The sequence below is a fragment of the Sorghum bicolor genome, chromosome 4 (assembly GCF_000003195.3).
Source record: "Sorghum bicolor cultivar BTx623 chromosome 4, Sorghum_bicolor_NCBIv3, whole genome shotgun sequence".
Classification (NCBI taxonomy): domain Eukaryota; kingdom Viridiplantae; phylum Streptophyta; class Magnoliopsida; order Poales; family Poaceae; genus Sorghum; species Sorghum bicolor.
In genome coordinates this window covers 7474024-7492231 of record NC_012873.2, presented here as the reverse complement: position 1 = coordinate 7492231, position 18208 = coordinate 7474024, and the positions used below count along the sequence as shown (strand labels likewise).

The 18208-nt window shown below is 41.5% G+C and overlaps 2 protein-coding genes across 3 annotated transcripts; one reads left to right on the top strand and one right to left on the bottom strand.

The window, feature by feature from the left end:
- Positions 730-11226, top strand: LOC8082944 (coatomer subunit beta'-2). 2 transcript variants are annotated; one of them, XR_002452779.1, is made up of 26 exons: positions 730-987; positions 1288-1308; positions 1424-1485; positions 1582-1636; positions 2640-2676; positions 2757-3082; positions 3194-3325; positions 3399-3547; positions 4411-4479; positions 4809-4959; positions 5043-5108; positions 5567-5755; positions 6137-6277; positions 6370-6444; positions 6582-6758; positions 6838-6929; positions 7010-7126; positions 7200-7314; positions 7397-7468; positions 8104-8300; positions 8389-8482; positions 8890-8996; positions 9182-9314; positions 10002-10218; positions 10560-10626; positions 10721-11226. XR_002452779.1 is itself a non-coding variant. In XM_002453480.2 (26 exons), the coding sequence occupies exons 1-25, from the start codon at positions 985-987 to the stop codon at positions 10577-10579; spliced, it is 2769 nt and encodes a 922-aa protein (XP_002453525.2). In that variant the 5' UTR covers positions 730-984; the 3' UTR covers positions 10580-10626; positions 10721-11145. The 2 variants fall into 2 exon arrangements, 1 of the variants encoding a protein (XP_002453525.2); XM_002453480.2 differs by having other exon boundaries at positions 10002-10170; positions 10721-11145.
- Positions 11664-17928, bottom strand: LOC110435115 (probable ADP-ribosylation factor GTPase-activating protein AGD14). The gene is made up of 14 exons (XM_021460478.1): positions 17706-17928; positions 17449-17576; positions 16188-16249; positions 15966-16053; positions 15815-15876; positions 15641-15734; positions 15004-15525; positions 14425-14883; positions 14168-14338; positions 13206-13310; positions 12965-13120; positions 12726-12846; positions 12573-12645; positions 11664-12193 (listed from the first exon to the last, which is right to left on the bottom strand). The coding sequence occupies exons 2-14, from the start codon at positions 17545-17547 to the stop codon at positions 12076-12078; spliced, it is 2130 nt and encodes a 709-aa protein (XP_021316153.1). The 5' UTR covers positions 17548-17576; positions 17706-17928; the 3' UTR covers positions 11664-12075.

The following is an 18208-nucleotide window of genomic DNA, read 5'->3' as shown; positions in this document are numbered from 1 at the left end:
GACGACGGAAGGGAGGGACCGCCCGGAGGAGGCCAGAAAGGAGGAGCCGGCGAGGCGGACGTGAACGGGGACAGTGGCACAGAGGTTGAGAAGGAAGGGAGGGAGGAGGGGGGGGTCCGGGCGGAGAGCGCCCGTGGGAAGGCAGCCGAGAGGGCGGTGAAGTTGTCATTGCCGGCGCACGGGTCGCGCACGGCTGCTGACGCGAGGAAGACGTCGAGGTCGCATCGGTCTGCGGATACGAGCCTGCTGCGCTCGAGGTGAGCGGATACGGCTGCGAGGGCTGGCCAAGCTAGGCTTGCGGAGAACAACCGAATCGGTTGTTTCCATCAAGAAAACTAAATCCCTTGATTTGGGCTTGCTGGAGCTTGGCTAGCTGGCCATCCAGCCAACGAAATAAGTTTCAGGTTACATTCCACAAGCCTAGCTAAACCCTTATGCACGCAAACCCACGATCCAAAAAGGCCAACCAAAAAACACACGGAGGATCCAATCCACAGTAGCTACGAGACCCGTTAGCCCGTTTGCTACCTCTCCACTCTCCAGTCCCCTAATTTTTTACAATTTGGCTCTTTTTTTGAAAAAAAAATCCTTTTTAGACCCCTGGAAAACTTAAACGCAGTTTTGGACCCATGGGGTCGACGCCATGGGTCCAAAACTGCGTTTAGGTTTTCTAGGATGAAAAAGGAATTTTTTTTTAAAAAAAAGAATCAAATTGTAAAAAATTGGGCTCCAGTCTCCACTCGCCTCTCCACCGGAATCGTCTCCCCCCGCAGGCCCGCACTCGCAAATCTCCTCCCCTCTCCCCGCGCGGCGCGCCTGCACCTCCCGGTCCGGCGAGAGGCCACCGCCCGCGCGGCCGCGCTCCTCACACTCCCACCCGCCCCCTCGCTACGCAAGCCCTAGAAGCGCCGCCTCCACGGCCGCACCTCCGCCAGTCGCGCTCCTCGCCTCGCCGCTGCCTCCGTAGCCGTCGCGGGCGCCACCATGGTACGTGCACGTGCCTCTCTCTCTCTCTCTCTCTCTCTCTCTCTCTCTCTCTCTCTCTCTCTCTCTCGTCTTCCGCACCGAACACCTCTTCCAGCTCCCGCCTTGCTACTTCGCCGCCGCGTACGCGAGATCGCGCCCGTTGGGCTGTGGCGCGGCGGCTCGCGAGGTAGCGAGATCCGCGGCGGGGCTGGTTGAAATCTGCGTGGATCTGGTGCTTTCTGGCGTTGTGTACTGATGTGATTGCCTTTTTTTTTCTCTGTCTGTGGTGTTGGTGGGCGGGCGATGGGCGTGCTCCGGCAGCCGCTCCGGTTGGATATCAAGGTAATCTCAACCCATCTTCCTCGGATCCGTTTGGCTTTCTGCTCCTCGTTTTGTCTCGGCGGTAAATGCTTTTGGGCCGCGTCGCTGATGGTGGTTCTCTGTTTGCTTGGATCAGAGGAAGCTCGCGCAGAGGTCCGAGAGGGTGAAGTCCGTGGATCTGCATCCGACAGAGCCATGGTGAGTGGCTGGTTTTGTGTACCGAAACGCTACGTGAATTATGAGTGCTTCGTCTGAACCATGGCTAATCACATTATGCTATGTGGCGGAATGCAGGATTTTGTCGAGTCTGTACTCGGGAAGCGTTTGTGTATGGAACTACCAGACTCAGGTAGGTGATTGTTCATGCTTCACGGTAGCTTATGCCTATTATTTTATACTAAATTGGGTTGTTGGATGAACGTTTTACGCTATAATGATTTGGAACATATCTAGTGCAAACCACAACCTCCATGAAAACCTGTGCAAACCAAGGCAAAAAAGTTGTCTAAATTCATCAAAAAAATCACACATGTAGATGATTTGATAATACACAACATTGTAAAATATCTTGTCCAAACTCAACTTTGTTTGTGAGATATAAAAATAACAAATTTCAAGCCAGAAAGGTGTCCACAGAATTTGCTAGAAATTTGTTATTTTTATATCTCACAAATGAATTTGAGTTTGGACAAGATATTTTACAAGGTTGTGTATCATCATATCATCTACATGTGTGATTTTTTTGGTAAATTTAGATGACTTTTTTGCCTTGGTTTGCACAGGTTTTCACGAAAGTTGTGGTTTGCACTAGATATCTTCCCATAATGATTAGCCATTACTTGCATACATTGCATTTACTATAGAGCTCAAGGCGCGGGCATATTGGGTGCACACAATAATGAACTTAGTGATATGCCAGCAATAGAGTATGGGAAAGACTAGTGGTTACATAAAACTAATAGGAACAATTTGGATTTAATTGCATTTGCAAAAAGCGTAATGGTTAGGGGCTTAGGGCAAAAGTTACAAGCACCTCCCTGATGGATGCTGAGATGGATGGGTTTTAGTTGCATGTGCTGAATTTATATGCAGCTTGTAAATGGTTGACAGACTAGTGGACCACAGATAGGGAATGGAATAGAGCAGACACATAATTAAACCCAAGTACTGGAAGGAAGAATAAGGAATGGAATAGAGCAAACACAGAATTAAACCCCAGTACTGGAAGGAAGAAAAGAGAAACATGCACACCTTGTGAATCCATGATCTCATTACTTTTAAAGTCCAGAAATATTACCTAGTTGGTTTGGTCATAAACTTTAACTGATGGCATTTTATCAACTCGTCCCCAGACAATGGTGAAATCATTTGAAGTCACGGATTTACCAGGTACGCTCACCCAACTTTCTGCTTGCTTCTCTTCCCTGAAGTTTACATCATGCTATGCTAATATTCTTTAACAATTTCAGTTCGTTCGGCTAAATTTATTGCACGTAAGCAATGGGTTGTTGCTGGTGCTGACGATATGTTCATCCGTGTGTACAACTATAACACAATGGACAAGGTCAAGGTTTTTGAAGCTCACACTGATTACATTAGGTGTGTGGCTGTTCATCCAACCCAGCCCTTTGTGCTATCATCGTCCGATGACATGCTGATTAAGCTGTGGGATTGGGATAAAGGCTGGGTGTGTACTCAAATATTCGAAGGGCATTCTCACTATGTGATGCAAGTTACATTTAACCCAAAAGATACCAACACCTTTGCCAGTGCTTCCCTGGATCGCACAATAAAGGTTTGTGTTATCTCTGCTTTAAAAGTTCTGGTTGGCCACAATATTGTATTATTTGCTGCCATTAGCTTTTTCATAACTTAATGGTGATATCCTAATTTTTGTCAATATCAGATATGGAGTCTTGGTTCCCCTGACCCAAATTTCACACTAGATGGCCATTCAAAAGGTGTGAACTGTGTTGATTACTTCACCGGTGGTGATCGACCATACTTAATTACTGGCTCTGATGATCAGACTGCAAAGGTTTGTCATATGCACTGAATTGTACTCCTGTGATCATTTATTGTACACTGATGACATTATTGGTGAAAATCAGGTTTGGGACTACCAAACAAAGAGTTGCGTTCAAACACTTGAAGGACATGCACATAATGTGTCTGCTGTATGTTTCCATCCAGAGCTACCTATAATAATTACTGGTTCAGAGGATGGGACAGTTCGAATGTGGCATTCTACTACCTACAGGTATTGCTACTCATTTATTTAGTATCACTGCCATCACTTGCTTATATATGTATATGCAAGTGTGCTTTCATTTTGAGGCCAAATCTGGTAAACACTAAAGTTCATCAGCAGTTTCTGTGATAGCCTCTTTTGCTATTTGATCCGAGGTTTAACTTTGCGACAATTCTAGAGTTCAAATGTTCAATTGTTGGTTATAGTAGCAGGAGATTTTGTTAGCCTTGTTCGCTTGAGCTTATCAGCCGAATCTGCTAGTCAGTCAGCAGTGTTTTTCTCTCACAGCAAATCAGCCAACAGTACTTTCTGTCATGGATTAAGTACACATGACTTCCCAAAAAAAGTTTGGTGGCAGGGTTACAGTAGCAGGAGATTTAACTTGCACTGTTTGTTTTGTATTGCAACATACAGTAAAAATCAGTCACATACAGAGAAAACACTGCAACTAAATAGGGGTGAATGAGATACATGATTGGTTCTAACCTTATGCTGATTGGTATCACACCTGGCACTAATTGTTGAACATTAAACCATCATGACACCATGACTATAATAGCTTAGTCCATAAGCTGTTGAAATGATTAGCTCCTTTAACAATGAGGTGATGAGAAAAAAGGGGTTCTTGGAGTTATGCTTTCTCCTGCAGTTTTGAGAAGAGTTTTTTTTTTTTAAAAAAAATTATTTTCATTTTGTCATATAAAATTATGGAACTACTTTTTGATGCCGGAACTCGTGATATATGAAGACCTGCTGTTTTGTACTCATGGTTTAGAATAGTATTACAATCCTTTTTCCATGCAACTAATACTTTTTTTTTGGTTATAGAACAAGCCAACAAGAGACTAATGATTTTCTTGATGCTTTTACAGGCTTGAGAACACTCTTAACTATGGCCTTGAGCGAGTTTGGGCTTTAGGATATATGAAAGGGTCAAGAAGGTAGTCTCTCTCTCTCTCTCTCTCTCTCTCCATATTGAAGTGTCTGACACCAAATGCCATTTCTTGTAATCTGCTATCAAGGGCTCCACAGATCCACAGCTCAGTAATACTGCACACGCTGTGTTCTCCACATTTCCTCAACTGTCTTATGGAAGTACCATACCTTTTTTCATATCCCATTTTCATACATTGTGACAATAAAATTGTTTATTTGCCTAACTATTTCTTAACGAATTGCTCTCACTGAAACATGCTGTGTGTGGTTTTCTTTGACTTGTTCTTTCCTGCACAAGTCAAGTTAATGATATGGAATATCTTATTTTGTGTAGGGTCGTGATTGGATATGATGAAGGGACAATAATGATAAAAATTGGTCGTGAAGTTCCTGTTGCTAGCATGGATAGTAGTGGGAAAATTATATGGGCAAAGCATAATGAAATCCAAACTGTTAATATCAAGAGTGTTGGTGCAGACAATGAGGTTGCCTTTGTTCACCTTGCGATGTAAACTTAGTAAGCTTATTATAAGGTTTCTCTGTGGTCCTTAACTGTTTCGTTTTTTAGATCGCAGATGGTGATCGGTTACCGTTGGCCGTGAAGGAGTTGGGAAGCTGCGATCTTTATCCACAAGTAAGTTTACCTGTGATAAAATGGATGCTTCAGTTGTGATCTTCTTCATCACAAGTCAACTAAATACTTGAAACTTAGTTCTATTTTTTTTTTCTTTTTAATGTCCAAGTAACATAGACATGGTGTCATGATAATACATTCATCTTGTATTTTTGGAAATGCATCCGGATATTTTGTTTATTTAGCTGCATTTTTCAGTATAATATCGTTAAACTCAAATACCAAAATGAAATGCTTCTTGCTCAGTGAAAGCTCATTTGTGCAAATAAAGTTCTCTGTAACTTAGTGGGACCATAAAAATGCCTATGGCAGTTTATGGGTAGGGGGTAATGGCTCATTCTTTCGAACAACATTGAATGTTTGAACCATCATGATTTTTTTATACTTTTTTTGTGGTCATGCATATTTTATTTGTGCTGGTTTACGTTAATAATATACTGGTGCAATATTTGTTTCAGAGCTTAAGGCACAATCCGAATGGGAGATTTGTTGTTGTATGCGGAGATGGAGAATACATAATATACACAGCATTAGCATGGAGAAACAAATCATTTGGGACCGCACTTGAAGTTGTTTGGTCAACTGATGGAGAATATGCCATCAGAGAAAGCACCTCGAGGATAAAGATATACACTAAAAATTTCCAGGTTTGTTTGAGTATAACATATTTCACTTCTCCCTGGCACACTGTTTTGTTTAGTTATATCTATAAAACAAACATCCGTAGGGTACCTGTTCCTGGTAACATGCTTAGTCATGCCATAAAAGATGGTCAATTGGCCCTCATATCCAATTTGTAGCCTCAATATTTTCTATAATGAACTATAGACGCTATGAAATAAACTGTACTGTAGTTTGTGTTGTCTTTTTTTGTTAAGTTTGATGGAAAGGTAAAATAACTATTTTACTGTGCTGCTCCAAACTAAATTGTTAAATGAATTGCAACCACCATACTATACTCCATACACCATTCTCTTTTGTTATGGGTTCCTGGAACATAGTCTGTTAACTAGAGTTGGTCTTTTCAGGAGAAGAAAAGTATAAGGCCATCATTTTCTGCTGAACGGATATTTGGTGGAGTGTTACTTGCTATGTGTACAAATGACTTCATTTGCTTCTATGATTGGGTGGATTGCAGATTGATACGTCGAATTGATGTCAATGTGAAGGTATGGAATTTGCTGCCTTATTATTTCAAAGCTATTTTTACATTCATGCCATTTGAAATGTGGTGCCACTGAAAACATGTTTCTTTGTGTAGAATCTTTACTGGGCCGACAGTGGTGATTTAGTAACAATTGCAAGTGATACGTCATTCTACATTTTGAAATATAATGTGAGTTCTGTCATTACCTCAATTACCTATGTTCCGTTGACATTTCTTGTGTCTTTTTTTTTATGTCAAATTAAGAAGCAATTATTTTTTGGTCAAATGGAAATGTACTAATATAAAAGTTTCCTTTTACCTTGTAGAGGGATGTAGTTTCATCTCATTTGGATGGAGGGGGTTCAGCTGGTGAGGAAGGTGTGGAAGATGCCTTTGAACTGCTTCATGAGATCAATGAACGTGTCCGCACTGGGCTATGGGTTGGCGATTGCTTCATCTACAATAATTCTTCATGGCGGCTTAATTACTGTGTAGGAGGAGAGGTGAGTTTTTTTCGTCACTTACAAAAACATCCTATATATCTTTTGAGCTTTCATGTCATAACCATTTCATGTGTTACAGGTCACAACCTTGTTTCACTTGGATAGGCCAATGTATTTACTAGGATATCTTGCAAACCAAAGCCGTGTCTATCTTATTGATAAGCAATTTAAGTGAGTTCATCTTTGTTACCTAAATTTCACATGTAGTTTTCATACACAAGTTCTGTGGCTAATGTACCTTTTAATTGCAGTGTTGTGGGGTATACTTTACTCCTTAGTTTGATCGAGTATAAAACACTTGTAATGCGTGGGGATTTTGATCGCGCGAATGATGTTTTATCATCTATACCAAAGGAACAATATGACAGGTGCTCAATGTCATGGTAATTATTGTAGTGTCAAGTCAGGTTTAGCATAGAAACATAACCTTTCGTTTTGCAGTGTGGCACGTTTCTTGGAATCACGGGGAATGTTGGAGGAAGCCCTCGAGATAGCAACTGACACTAATTACAAATTTGACCTGGCTGTGCAGCTTGGTCGACTTGAAATTGCGAAGGCACAATCGATTTCTTTTCTTCTCCACAATTTCATGAAAGTATTTATTTTTTGATTTTTTTCTAATAGTAGTTGCTTTGCAGGCGATTGCTACCGAGGTGCAAAGTGAGTCCAAGTGGAAGCAATTAGGGGAGTTAGCTATGTCAAATGGAAAGGTACAGCTACCGGGTGTATTGTTTATCTTGCATGCGCAATGCTGCTATCTATGTTGTCCTTATATAGTGTGGTTCAGCCATAATGTTTTCTTAATTATTACTTCCTCTGGTTGCAGATAAGTGTCGTTTTATGTTGTGTGAATTTGACAGGCTTAAACTTTGACCATCAGAGAATACTTTGATTGAACTTTTGTAAACTTGCTATATTTTGCAGAGGTTTAGATTCACTATGAATAACCTTTGAACATTTTATGTTGCGTGCATTCATCAGTTTCATTGCTAGATGTCTCTTCAAAAGTAGTTTCAACATGTCAATTCACTATATTTTGCATACATTTTGGACTAGTAATTAGTGGTCAAAGACTTAAAAGTAGTTTCTTGGTGACCATGTCACTGTCCAAAGCATTAGTTATTTGTGACTGGGACAAACAATAGCTATTATGAAGCAGAAAATTATTTATGATAATACGAGGGTACTTATAAAGAGAAAGTTATACTAAAAGTTTGATGGTAAGGAGATGCTTATAGCTATTTCCTTAGATTTAACAAAATAGTGTTCCATGTAAAACTATGATGCAATCATGCAAAAATTTAACTTGAAGTCGCTTACTCACATGCCATACAATTTTCTGCAGCTTGAGATGGCAGAGGAGTGTCTTCTACATGCTATGGACCTCAGTGGTTTGTTGCTTTTGTATTCTTCCCTTGGGGATGCTGATGGCATTAAGAAATTGGCATCTGTAGCCAAAGAACAAGGAAAGAACAATGTTTCTTTCCTTTGTTTCTTCATGCTAGGAAAGCTGGAAGAGTGTCTTCAGTTGCTAATAGAAAGGTATAATAGGCATCTGGGCAAGATTGTCATGCTTAACCTTACTTTTTTTTTGTTTCTTATTTTGACTCGTCTACTATCCCTTGTACAGCAACCGTATTCCGGAAGCAGCATTGATGGCAAGATCTTATCTTCCTAGCAAAGTCCCTGAGATTGTAGCATTGTGGAAAAAGGATCTCCAGAAGGTCTTCTGTCCTATGAGTCTCCTTTGCTTCTGTTCTACTCAGTCTTATGCTCAAATCTTTCTGCATATCTTAATTAGGTTAACTTGGTCTTAGTGCACGTATCCCAGGATAAATTGTCATCTTAAGTTACAAACTCAAGCATGGTATTGTTATTTTAGCATAACCCTGGTACAGTCCACTGCTGGAATTGTTTCTGAATTTACTTGTAATGGATGCTTTCAATTTCGTCCAGCACAATTTACCTAATAATTTTAGTACACTAAATTCAGGGTGGATGTGTCTTAAAAGATTTGCTAAAATCATGTGATATTTGTTTTGTCTTAAGTTTAGACTTGGGCATCACTGTCTTCAAATTGCAGGTCTAAGCTTATGAAATGTGCACTGTTTTGTTCCATTTGCTTTTTTAGGTAAACCCAAAAGCAGCAGAGTCGCTGGCTGATCCTAATGAGTACCCAAACTTATTTGAAGACTGGCAGATTGCTCTCAATGTAGAAGCTGTTGTTGCCCCGAAAAGGTTTTTGTTCTTTTTTATCTTCATATGTAACTGTATCCTTTTGTATTGTCTCCGATTACCTCTTGCATCAGATGAGGGTGCTTTAATTGCACTCATCTGTTGAAAAGCGGAAGTGATGTCGATACTCATATATTTTTCCAAGCTATCATCTTTTACTGACACACATAAAAAAATCGTTTGAACAGGGGTATCTATCCACCTGCCGAGGAGTACATGATTCATGCTGAAAGGTCAAATGAGAGTTTAGTGGAAGCTTTTAAAAATATGCATGTACATGAAGAGATGGTACCAGATGATAATGAAGATACTGTTCATGAGGTACTATTATGATTTATTCCTCGCAAAAAAAAAGGTTTGGTGGTTATCTGATGTTAGTTGCATCTTATTTACTATGTGAAATATCCTAATTTTGATCTTGACAATATGGTAATCTGTAGTCCCTCTTTCATTTTGTAGGTCGCTTCAGTTTTGTCCTAAGTCAAACTTCCCTCACTTTGACCAAATTTTTAGAAAACTATGCTAACATCTACTATTTCAAAATAAATGCACTATCAAGACATTCCATGGAGAATTTAATGAAACTAATTTGATATTGTGTTGGTGCTTTTCCTAAAACTTGGTCAAAGTTAGAAAAGTTTTAATTGGGACAAGGCTAAAGTGATCTATAATTTGGAATGGAGGGAGTAGTGTGCATATTGTAGTTTCACTAAATTGAATTGCTTAGGAACATGCTGGTAGTTTAACTTCTTTGCTTATGAGTATGATGTTCTGCACTGTTTCATTTCGTACCTTAAAACTAATAGAAATATGTTTTGACTATAAAGATGAGAACCTCTGAGTTGCTATAAATGGTACAGGACTGTCTCCTGTTAGTTTCTAGTTTGTTGACCTATTATCTAATAAATTGAGTTCAGTAGGGTTAGTTGTGTGCACTTCCAAAGTTTCATGCTTCTGTTCAAGCTCACCGTTCTTGCAGAACTGGTAACATTGATCGTTGTTGAACAGGTTATTGAGGATGGTGGAGTAGAAGAGAGTCAAGAAGATGCTGTTGAGGGTGATGCAGAGGATGACGGAGTAGAAGAAGAAAGTCAAGACGAAGCTGTTGAGGTTGAGGCTGAGGGTTCAACTGATGGTGCTGTCCTTGTGAATGGAAACAGTAGTGAGGAACAGTGGGGTACGAAAAATGAAGAACCATCAGCATAAAAGCTGTAGTTGAGCAAGTGTACAGTCCTAAATACCTTATTTTTCCTGGCCTTCCTCCCAGTGCACGATATTAGGAAGCTCCTGCTGGGTGATCTATTCTGGATATATCATTGTGTTGCCCTTATCTTTAGCAGTATGGCAGTTCAGGGAGTTTTTGATCAACCTAGGATTCATTATTACAACCTTGGTCAAACGCTTTTTAAACGTATCCCTTAGAATGTTTTGCTTAAAACGTTACTGTTTCTGTTACTGATGCCTGCTTTCTTGCTACCATTCCCTTGTTTTGTTATGGATTTCTACCAGTTTTTTGATGTACACAATTTCACTAGAATGCTTCTAATGGTTGTCTTTTCTTTGCAGTGCTGACTCCTGAGCAATAGTGGATCAATGGGACGGCAACTTTGCTTCAGTGGTTTAGTTTGTAAAGGTCAGATGCTATTCCAAGTAAACAATTACTCATGTACCATAGAACCTTTTTAGTCATGTTAAAGCTATAATACAAGTAACCAATGTTATTGCAGGTTGCTGACTGCTATCTAGAGTACATGCAAGCCATTTTTCTTGAGCGGTATTAAGCATGGGATGTGCTCTAGGATTGGCTTATCCACATACGGAGTTGGACCGCAATTAATCAACACTTCATCTTTGTGCCCTATATAGGAAATTTTGTGCTACCTTTTTTACATGTAGATCAGATCTTTAGGTCTCGAAGACATTTTATAGCCTATCATCAGAGGTACTCTTGTTTCACCGAGATGGGATATGACTGGTGATCGGATGAGTGATATTTTACAGGGTACATAGAGTAGTAGCTTGTCGAACTGAGAATGTTTTACCTGTGATATGTACATCGGACTTGGAGCTTTGTATCATTGTGTTACACCTTTTCAATGGTAGCGATTAGCGAATAATAAGTTTAGAGCAGATGCTTTCAGTAGCCTGTTTAGTTAATTGTGAGCAATTTGTGTTGTGCTATGTTTGTTGTTGTGATGGCTAGGCTACTTATATATCCGACTCCGTTGAGCTATCTGGCTGGAGTGACAGTGATAGCAAAGTTGGACATTATTTCTTGTGGTGTACCTGATACGTAGCTACGCCACAGTAGCTTCTAGGAAATGGGCCAAACCGGGCCAAATTGGGCTCATGTTTAAGCACCTTTGATTTCAACATAGCCTGAGTTGTATTAGTTTTCCCTTTTGATCTGTAATAATGAATTCCATAAGAAAAAGAATCCTTACAAGGATCATACATTGTGTGATAGTAAGATACTCCCTCCATATGATAAAATAATTATTATTATGATACCAACTAAATATTATTAGATTCTTTCTTAATTATATTTTCATAGTATATTTACTTTACGTTACAAATTTTAGTATTTTTTCTCTCTATAATCTTGGTCAAACATGAAAATACTAACTCTCCAAGATTCCTGAGATGACTTACAATTTGAGATAGAGGAAGTAGCAAGTAAAAGAAACCACAAAATTGATTGATCACGATTACACTTCTGATCTAGTATACAGTACTTATCATCCACGTTAAATTGAATAGCCAACTGCACTAGAAACGACTTGTACTAAAACAGTAGCTGATACTGTCCAAGACACAAAAATATACATACTATGCAATTCAAGCAGAACGCCAGGCACAATATACAAGGAATGAGGCTGAAAGCAGCTTAGGCCCTCTTAAACAGAGTTACATTCGATCATTAAGCCTTTGGAAACAAGTTGTACAACAGATTACGGCCGACAAAATACACCACCTGGTTGTATGAAACACATTCTCTCGTGGGCTTCGATGCATGTCTGTCCCGCTGAGTGCTGCAGACCCTTAGTCTAGAGATGAAAGAGCAGGTATTTCCACACTTGCTTTAGCCAAACGGATTACTACCCCCAACGGAGCCGTAGGAAGGTGGGGTGTTTGGCTGCGGGTATCTGGGAGGAGCTTGCTGATCAAAACCCATGTTGAAGGAACCCAAACCTTGTTGCCTGTGATGTCACATATCAAATTGTTAGAGAGCATAAAGGCCCTAAAATCCCACATTCATCATTACCAGTGGCCACCAACTAAACAAAAGACCCAAGCAAACTACCAGTCTAGACAAAACATGACTCTAGAAAAAGCAAAAAGGTACAGCCGGACACCAGCATTCATCTCTTATTACAAGCCAAATGAGGCTGTCCAGCACCAGGGCTGGGGAAACCATTTTTTCTCACTAGAATAGAAGATGAATTGACAAGTAACTTAAGAATTCAATGGTGAAATATGGCTACTTTGCATATTAGAAATAATTAGACAGCTCATTTAAATATTCTACCACTACATGTTTCAACTTCGGAAGATATAGTAAATACAACATTTACTCACGTTGCAAGCATGCTATTAGGTTGTTGCTCCGGCATGGGCATGCTGTTCGGAACTTGCTGCATCATGAAATGGCCTGATTGAAGCAAAAATTAGCACAGTGCACAAAAAGGAGGTACTAGAGAGAAATATTATGACAGGGAAATATGCAATTACTTGGCTGTGCAGCTGACTGATAGAGCTGGTGAGGCTGCTGTGGAGGAACACCAAAACTAGAGTTGCCAATTAAGGTTTGAGAAGCTAGGCCTGCTGATGCTCCTGGTGGCCCAGATGGGGGCTGCTCACGAATAGAACAAAATGATGTTAATGGAAAAGTAATGAGCATGTTAACAAAATAGGAAAAATAAAATATGCAGGAAGATCCAAGTCTATAGTCAACATTTTAGTTATAATACCATGTGAGCTTGAATTGGAGCTGACTCATTCCCAAGATCAAAAGGGTTCGAAGCTTTCACAGGCTGGGGGTGGGAATATGCATGTTGCGAATACATAGGTTGCTGATATGTAGGCTGAGGAAATGCTCCATGAGGATATGCTTGCATTCCCTGGAACTGAAAGAGCATTCCTTATGTAAGATAAAAAGACAGTAACAACTCAGGTGTAGAATATGTTACACATATGAGAATGACATGGTACCACTCCAGCTGGATATTGCATGGCGTATCCCATTCCAAATTGGGGAGCTCTCTGCCAACCAGGCATCATTGGAGTTGATGGTGGATATAGTGCAGTGAAGATATCCTGCAATAAGATTTGTCCGTGTCAAATATGCTCGTGCAAATGACTTCGTTGGAAGGCATAGTGTCAGATCCATCAGCTCATCATTTTTTTTCAAAACATTATTCAAAGAATCGAAGAGAAGAAACTTGTACATTTGTCTTCAATTGACAATAGGTAATGATCTAGCAAACGAACACCCATGAGAACACAGATGCACTGACAAGTATGGAAACCTTAACAACATTTATGGCACCTCATAAATTTACAGAAACCAAAGGCCCAAAACAAATGAGGTTTGAACAAATTGTTTTCAATCTAATAACTACTTCATTCCCATATAATTAGTCAGCCAAACAAGATAATGTGTTCAAACGCATCAAAACAAAACCGCGAATCTAAGGCCCTGTTTATATACAGCCAAACAGCCAAAACTTTTGGAGAAATGAGCACTTTTTGGAAGAATGGATCTAAACAGGGGCTTGTAAAACTTGGCTGTAAAGATTTGGAATTTGGGACCTTGGAGCCCCAAAACTGTGTAAACTTGCTTAGGGACCCGTATCTTGTGTGTTGCAGACCAAAAAATTTGGGAAGCATCTAAACACCTATTTGAATGTAAAGTTTACAGCCAAAAGTTTTGGGACGTAAAGATTTGGGATCTAAACAAGGCCTAAGGAGAAACTACATTTATTGCTTAACATTAAACATCTGTATGGTGGCTGCCCAATTGAATTGGAATCTAATGTAGACCATGATTTCACTTAACTACCTCGTAACATATATAGTGCCAAAACTCCAGTAAGTGACATTACATTCAATCAAGAAATTGCTCATTAATGTTAGAAGACGCAAAAACACACAGCTAATCATGTATGACGTACCGCTGGAAGTTCTTTCCTGCCACTGAATTTACTGTCAGTAGAAGAGGCTGCTCCTTGAATACCACTGATTCCTTGCGGATTTGCAGTAGCTTGAGATGGAAATCCAGCCGTAGGGGCAGCTAGAGGAGATTGTTGAACCGATGATCCTTGGCCAGACATTACTGTTGAGGCCTGGGGAAGGAATCCAGTGAAAACTATTTTTTCAGAAAGAAGGGCTCAGGTGCATAAAGCTTAAAAATTTATGCAAATGCAACTACCTGGTTGCCTGAGATTCCAAAGGGCGCATCAAACAAGGAATGTGAATGGTCTAGCACAGATGAATGTCCTCCATCATTTGCTTTCACAGTGGGATCAAGAGAAGCAGGATAAGCTGACGCATTCGGTGCAGAGGGTGCTTCGGAGAATGACAGCTGTGCAAGTGCAGACTCAAGAGGATTTACACTGGTGCTTGTTTGTGGTGTTTGTTGTTGGCCAAAAGCATCAAAAGATGCCCAGTCACCACCGCTGACAGAAGGAGCACTCTTCCCTTGTTCAAGAACAGGCTGTGGTGCTGCTGCATTAACTGGAGGCTGTTGTGGCATAGGGGTCGGCTGTGGTGGTGCTGTGGATGCAGGTTCAGGATCTGCACTAAAATCAATTAAACTCACTGCAGTTGCCACCTTTGTCTGTTCCGATGTCCCTTCTGAAGAACCAATGCTGCTGGCACTAGATATTGTCTACATTATGAACATGCAAGGGAATAGTAAGCGGACAGATGCACAAGAACATGATGATATTTTGAGAGTACAAAAGCAATGTCTAAAAGAAGGGAAATGTCAGGAGTAACAAAGAACAACCTTTGTCAGTGGCGGAGGATCAATTGCCCTGGTTCCGTTTGGCTTTGGAGGATCAATTGGTCTGACTACACTTGACTTTGGAGGATCAAGTGGTCTGACTACACTTGGCTTTGGAGGTTCAGCAGCTGGCTTTGAAGGCTCACCAACCCGAAGCTGAGGAGCGTTGTCACCCAATATATCCCTCACTGGCCGTACAACAGGACTAGAACCATCAGCTTCTTTCTGGAAGTCTGGAGACCCACTATCTGGCTTTCTGGGCTCCGAAAACCTCCGGTCTTCAAACCTTTGAACTGGAGTTATTTTTCCAGATCTATCATCGACAACCTCAAAGTAGCGAGGACTTTTCTTATAGTCATTTTGGTCATAGCCAGGACTACGGTCCCCATAGGAATATCTGGAATTTCTGTCATCACTCCGTCCACTATAACTCCGACGATCAGAGTAACTTCCATTTGGCGGACTTCTTGAACCACCCCAATTCCCATCAGATCTCCTATTTTCACTATACTCATCCTTGTCATCCTGCAAGATGACAATCAATCAGCACATAATGATTTTCAAAGAGAATAATATATTTCCAAAAATAAGGATTGGTTAGTGAGGAGATATTTTTAAAGCAGTAAGGAGACAACATCACCTTTGCCCTTGGTGGCCTATCAGTACTTCTTTCTCCTGTGTATCTCCGTTCCACATACACATGCTTGATGAAATTTCTCAATTTGTCAGCATTACTGAGACCAAAAGAAACATGTCATACTAAACACACGGAATTAAGCATTGTGACAGAAAGGAATTGCTAAAAAAAGGTCACCTGCTGTCAGGGTATCCATTTCGTTGAGGATCCCATTCCTTGAAAAATACTTCTCTAGCACGCTACAAGTCAAGAAAAATCAACGTCAAACATTGAATAGAAGACATGGAAATGTTGGGAAAAGTAGAAAAACAGATACAAGACAAGTTACCTCATTTCCCCCTTCTTGAAGGGCAGTAACTTCTTGTGCGGTAAATTTGGCCATGGAAACTGATTTTACTCGATGCGTGAACTCTCGACTAGGAAAACAAAGTGATTTGTTAGGAAAAAGGCCGACATATTTCACTTGGGCAAAGCATATGTTAAACAAAAAGAAGGGGAAGCTCAATAGATTGGTCATCTAAACTTAAAAAGGGCTCACTAAAATACTTACTGTGCTCCACTGCAATTGGTACAAACAAAGGTCCAGAAATTTGTGCAGACATATTGTGGTCCCTGTTCAAATCAGCATATCAGTGGTCTTGTTTTTTTCCCTTCAGGTGGAACAGTAGGAGAGGCACTAACAAAATATTACTCATGTAATATTATATAAGAAAGATATGTACAGAAGATCATAGAAGCAAGACACTTCCAAGTCGAGAAGGTAAGCAAATAAATACAAAAGAGGAAATAAAATAAACAAGTAATTCACTTTACAAAGCAAACAGAACATATGAAAGATACTAATGCCCAAAGTTCGATGAGATACAAGGTAGCGGGTCAGTCAAAGGCACACACAATATCCGCTAGAACACTGGGGGACTAGGGTTACTTCAAGCTTCATAAAGTTCAGTGCCTGAAGTGAGGTGTGCACCTCTCACCACACAGGATGACTTAGCCCCAGACAGGAAGGGGAAAAGAAGGGAAAAAGCAGTAGGGTGGTCCTAACTACGCGGATTTAATAGGTTCTTAATAAATCAAATGCAGTTCATGAATAGCTGGTGTTATGAGATCTTTTGCTCACATATCAGTTTGTTCGTTAGCTTCATCCATGTGCCGCATCTTCTACAAATGTGGCAAATTATATCAAGAAGAAAAACGAACTGATATGCTATTTGACTTATCAATGAGACGATGAACTTCCTTAAATACATTTTCTGAAATTTCTACAGCGTTATTCATTTATAGAAGTGATGCCCAAAACATGGTGAAAAGATCCATATTTTGTTACGTCTCTGAGAAAACCACAAACAACTTTCCTAATTAACAACTTAGGTTCCTGTTAGCTAGGTCCAGAAAAGTGGTGGAAGTGAGACTGAGAATCATAAAGGCTACCTCTGTTGCAAGCAGTAGCAATTACCAACTATATATAAAACTATATTGCAGTAAAACAATAATGTGGGACTACCATAAGGACAGAGAGAATTCCAACCGCTTGCATCAAGGCTACATTTCATTCCATTTCTGCACAAACTGAATCACAATTGATCTCTAAAACCACCCAATACATCGCTGCTCTCCCGTCAAACACCTAGTTCCGCAGCTACCTCCCAATATGCCATGTGTGGCGCCATTCGTGGCAACAGAGCATTGTGGCGGATGAAGCCAAACAAGCTAAAAAAAGCTCCTACCTGCCCGCTAGCTCGCTGCCGCCCCCCAAAAACCCGTCCACATTCAGCAAGAGAGAATTCGAGAACTCGAGAGGACAGACTCACCAAATTGTTGCAGTTGATGCAGCGCTTGTTGGCGGGCAGCTTGAGCAGGCCGCGGATGATCTTCTCGTGCCGCTCGTCCTCCTTGACCCGGCTCGCCATCGCCGCCGGATCGCCCCCGCCCCCAAACCCTGAAACCCACAGCAGAGCAAGCGAAATCACACCAAAACCCCGCCGAAATGGCCCGAGATCCGACGAAGCCCCAGCCAGATCCGGCCCCCCCGAATCACCGCAGCCCAATCGAAGCCGCCCTCCCTCACCTGCGGGTGGTGGGTGCGCCCTCCTCGGTGCGCGTGCGCGCGCGGGCTGGTCCCGCGGGGAGTCTAGCGAGCCCGCGCGAGATCCCGCGCGCGCGCGCGTGCGGAGGCCGAGGCGGAGGCGAGACGACGAGGGTGGTGGCAGCGGCGAGCGAAAAGGCTCGTCTCTTTTGTTGCTGCTGCGTTGCTTCGCTGCGCGTGTTTAACAGAGGAGGAGGAGAGGGAAAAAAAAAACTTTTACCTCGTGGGGGTTTGCGGGGGGGAGGTGAGGTGACCGGGAGGGGAGAAGAAGGGGGCGCGAAGGCTGCCGGTGAGCCGCTGGCTGGGACCGGCTGCAGCCGGTGGCCGGGGAGGCGGTTTCTAGAGGGAGGGGTTTATGGGGCCCGCGTGGCAGAGACAGTTCGGGGTTCGGTTCTGGTGGTGGGTGCGCGGTGAGCTGGACGTGGTTTGTTTGGGCGATTCCTGGGTGTTTTTGGGGTTCGGGCAGTTAGCTGGCTAATGATTCC